The 3,090-nt window shown below is 46.6% G+C and overlaps 1 protein-coding gene across 1 annotated transcript; it reads right to left on the reverse strand.

Moving 5' to 3' along the window:
- Positions 1 to 1,795: 1,795 nt before the first annotated feature.
- Positions 1,796 to 2,443, reverse strand: LOC107300349 (GTPase IMAP family member 4-like). Its single transcript, XM_015829683.2, has one exon. It carries the CDS (start codon positions 2,368 to 2,370, stop codon positions 1,804 to 1,806), a length of 567 nt encoding a protein of 188 aa, XP_015685169.2. The 5' UTR covers positions 2,371 to 2,443; the 3' UTR covers positions 1,796 to 1,803.
- Between the last annotated feature and the right edge of the window lie 647 nt (positions 2,444 to 3,090).

Here is a 3,090-nt window from a genome sequence, read left to right on the forward strand (position 1 = left end):
CAGATCTGTCGCACTCCTGCCCAGGCCCCCACAGGCCCCCTTGACGCGAACCATGTAGAGCTGGCCACGCCCACCCAGTAGGCCGCACCCACCCTGGCCACACCCACCCAGCCCTCCAAGGACAACCGCAATGCTGATGCGGCCCTCAATGAAATTTGAGTTTGACACCCCTGCCCTATACCATTTCAAGGGAGGAAACAGGGGCAGGGAAGAAGCAGGAGCTGTTGCTGGAAGAAAAGGTCCTCTGGTTCGTTTTCTCCAGCCAGGAGAATGCAATCAGCGCTGATGAAATGAAAAGCCGGCAGATGAGCATGTTGGAAAGGAGGTGGGTTTATTTAGTTCTGGGTCAGCTGGCCGCTTGATTGGGTTACCCAAAGGATTTTGTTTGGACAGTTTTTGCAGCGTTTTGTAATTCAGAGGCTCGGTTTGTGCACTTTGGTTACTGGAATATTTTAGAGTGGGTCTCCTCAGGGTGCCGTCGGCCAAGCAATGTCAGCTGGCGACCCCCAGGGGGAGGGCCTTCTCTGTGGGTGCCCCCACCCTCTGGAACGAACTACCCCCCGAGATCCGGACGATTCCGGATCTCCTTACTTTCCGCCGCGCCCTCAAGACATGGCTTTTTCAGCAAGCGGGCCTGGCCTAAGGAGGATTTTAAATCGGGTTTATTTTAGGAGTAATTTTTAAATAGCACAACTTTAAATATTTGGTTTTAATTGGTTTTACTTCGGTGGGGTAGCAAATGTATTTATGTTTTTTTAATATGTTGTGAGCCGCCCTGAGTCCCGTTGGGAGAAGGGCGGGATATAAATCAAATTAAATAAATAAATAAATAAATAAATAAATGAGTCCAAAGTGTTGACTTCCGTAGGTTTAATCCCTTTAAACAAATGTAATGTGCAACCTTGAACTATAAAGTCTTACTTGACAAACAATTTCTACTGTAAACACTACCTGTAAACATGCAAAATAGAAGTCCCATAGCTAGTTATAAAATTATTTTTAATGTCTGATTTTAAAGTCCTCAACACATTATTAAGAGAATGTGGACGAAGACCAGGAAAAGATCCTGTCCGTGTTGAAAGCAATACACGAAACCGTTCTTTCAGCTTGTGACAAAATAAGACCCAACATAAAAGAACAAGATGCCAGCTTAGATACACAAACCCAAATTTGGACTACAACCAAAGAACTAACAATGCAGAAGACAACAGAAGAAGTGGAATAATCAAATACTCAGACAGAGGACTTAACTGACCAACCAATACAGTTAACGGAAAATCTGGAAAAGGCAGTGACCACAAATGTAATTAGTTTTACCCCCCTTATCTTGAGTCTGTCTTTGGCTTTTGGAAAGTTTTCATTTGAAGGTAAACAGACTTAATTTAAAACTATTGGCGATTGCCAGAGCCTTTCAGTCTCGGATTGCAACATTGTGACACGTGACACCCCGAGGCAGCTTAAAGAGAAAGAAAAACAGAGTTTATGTGTTTCTTTATTTTGTGAGCCTTTCTTGCTTTGCACTTGATTCCTGTGTCTTTAAAGGTACAGGGAAGGGATTGGTGCATTGTTACTACACCGTGGAAGGAGAGCTCGGAAAGGAGAGAGGAAGAAGGGCCGACCAGCTAGCTGGGGGGGGGGGACGCGGTCTACAAACTTAGCAACTTTAAGACCTGTGGACTTCAACTCCCAGAATTCCTCAAGCAGCCATGACGGCTGAGGATTTCTGGGAGTCGAAGTCCACAAGTCAAAGACTGTCCTGTCCTAAAAGGGGTACAATCTGTGAAAAGGTTGAAAAGCCCTGCCCTAAAGGAAAGGACACAACCAGGAAAGGTCCAGTCTGCTCTTGAAGCTCTCCTTGTCGGCCGCCAGCATCTCCTCCGTGTAACAAGGCGCACTATGGTTCCTCTTCACCAGCTCGTCAATCATCTCCATCAGCTGGGCCACCTGCGCCTCTCGCTCCGCCCCCTCGGCCTTGTTGTTGAAAGCCAGGTAGCGTTTCCCACACAGGTTCACCTGTTCCTTCAGCGTGCGGTCCCCCTCGGAGAGGAACTTGTCGAGCGCCTTCCCTTCCAGGTCGTCCTTCCGGGTGAACAGGAGGATCATGTAGTTCTTGGCGTTGAGGCGGAAGATCTCCTTGATCAGCTGAGCCACCTCCTGCTCCTCCTGGGTGAAACGGCCCGGGCGCATCACCTGCAGGATGACGTGCGGGCCCGGGGTGCAAAACTTCACGCATTTCTTCACTTCCTTCACCGTTTCGACCTCGGGACGCCCGGTGTCGAGGAAGCCGGGCGTGTCGACCACCACCACCTTCCGGCCGTTCACCATCGTCTGCTCCCTTTGGCAACATTTGGTGACGGAACCGAAAGACATCTTCGATTTGAAGACGCAGCTCCCCAGGATGGTGTTTCCCGTCGCGCTCTTCCCGTTGTCGGTTTTGCCCACCAGGACGATCCTCCGTTCGGACCCTACAACCCAAAGGGGGGGGAGGGAGGCGAGAGAAGAAGGACACCGGTCAGCAGCGTTGGGAGGAGACGACCGGGCTAGCGCCAAGGGAGGCGTGAAACAGGTTATCAGCCGTGAGTCCCTGCACGCTCACAAGAGATCGACAATCAGCCCGTCAATCAGGTCAGATTTTTGTAGAGAGCTTAAGCTTGCACTAAACCTTTATGCTCTATCTTCTATATCTATCTCTATCAGCTAATTTATCCCTGTCTGTCTGTCTCTCATCTCTATCTATCTATCACCCAATTTATATCTATCTATCTATCTATCTATCTAATCTATCTATCTATCTATCTATCTATCTATCTATCTATCTATCTATCTATCTATCTATCTATCTATCTATCTATCTATCTATCTATCTATCTATCTATCTATCTATCTATCTACCTTATTTATTTATTTATTTATTTATAATTTAATTTATACCCCGCCCTTCTCCTCATGGGACTCAGGGCGGCTAACAGCCTCATAAAACTACAATACAAATACAATAATTAAAAGCCGAATTAAAAAGAAATATTTAAATAGGCCGATCAATTAAAATTATCCTTAAAAATCCCCTGAAACTTTAAAATCATTAACAAT

This window comes from Protobothrops mucrosquamatus, unplaced genomic scaffold (genome assembly GCF_001527695.2).
Source record: "Protobothrops mucrosquamatus isolate PMUCROS unplaced genomic scaffold, P.Mucros_1.0 scaffold6733, whole genome shotgun sequence".
Lineage (NCBI taxonomy): Eukaryota > Metazoa > Chordata > Lepidosauria > Squamata > Viperidae > Protobothrops > Protobothrops mucrosquamatus.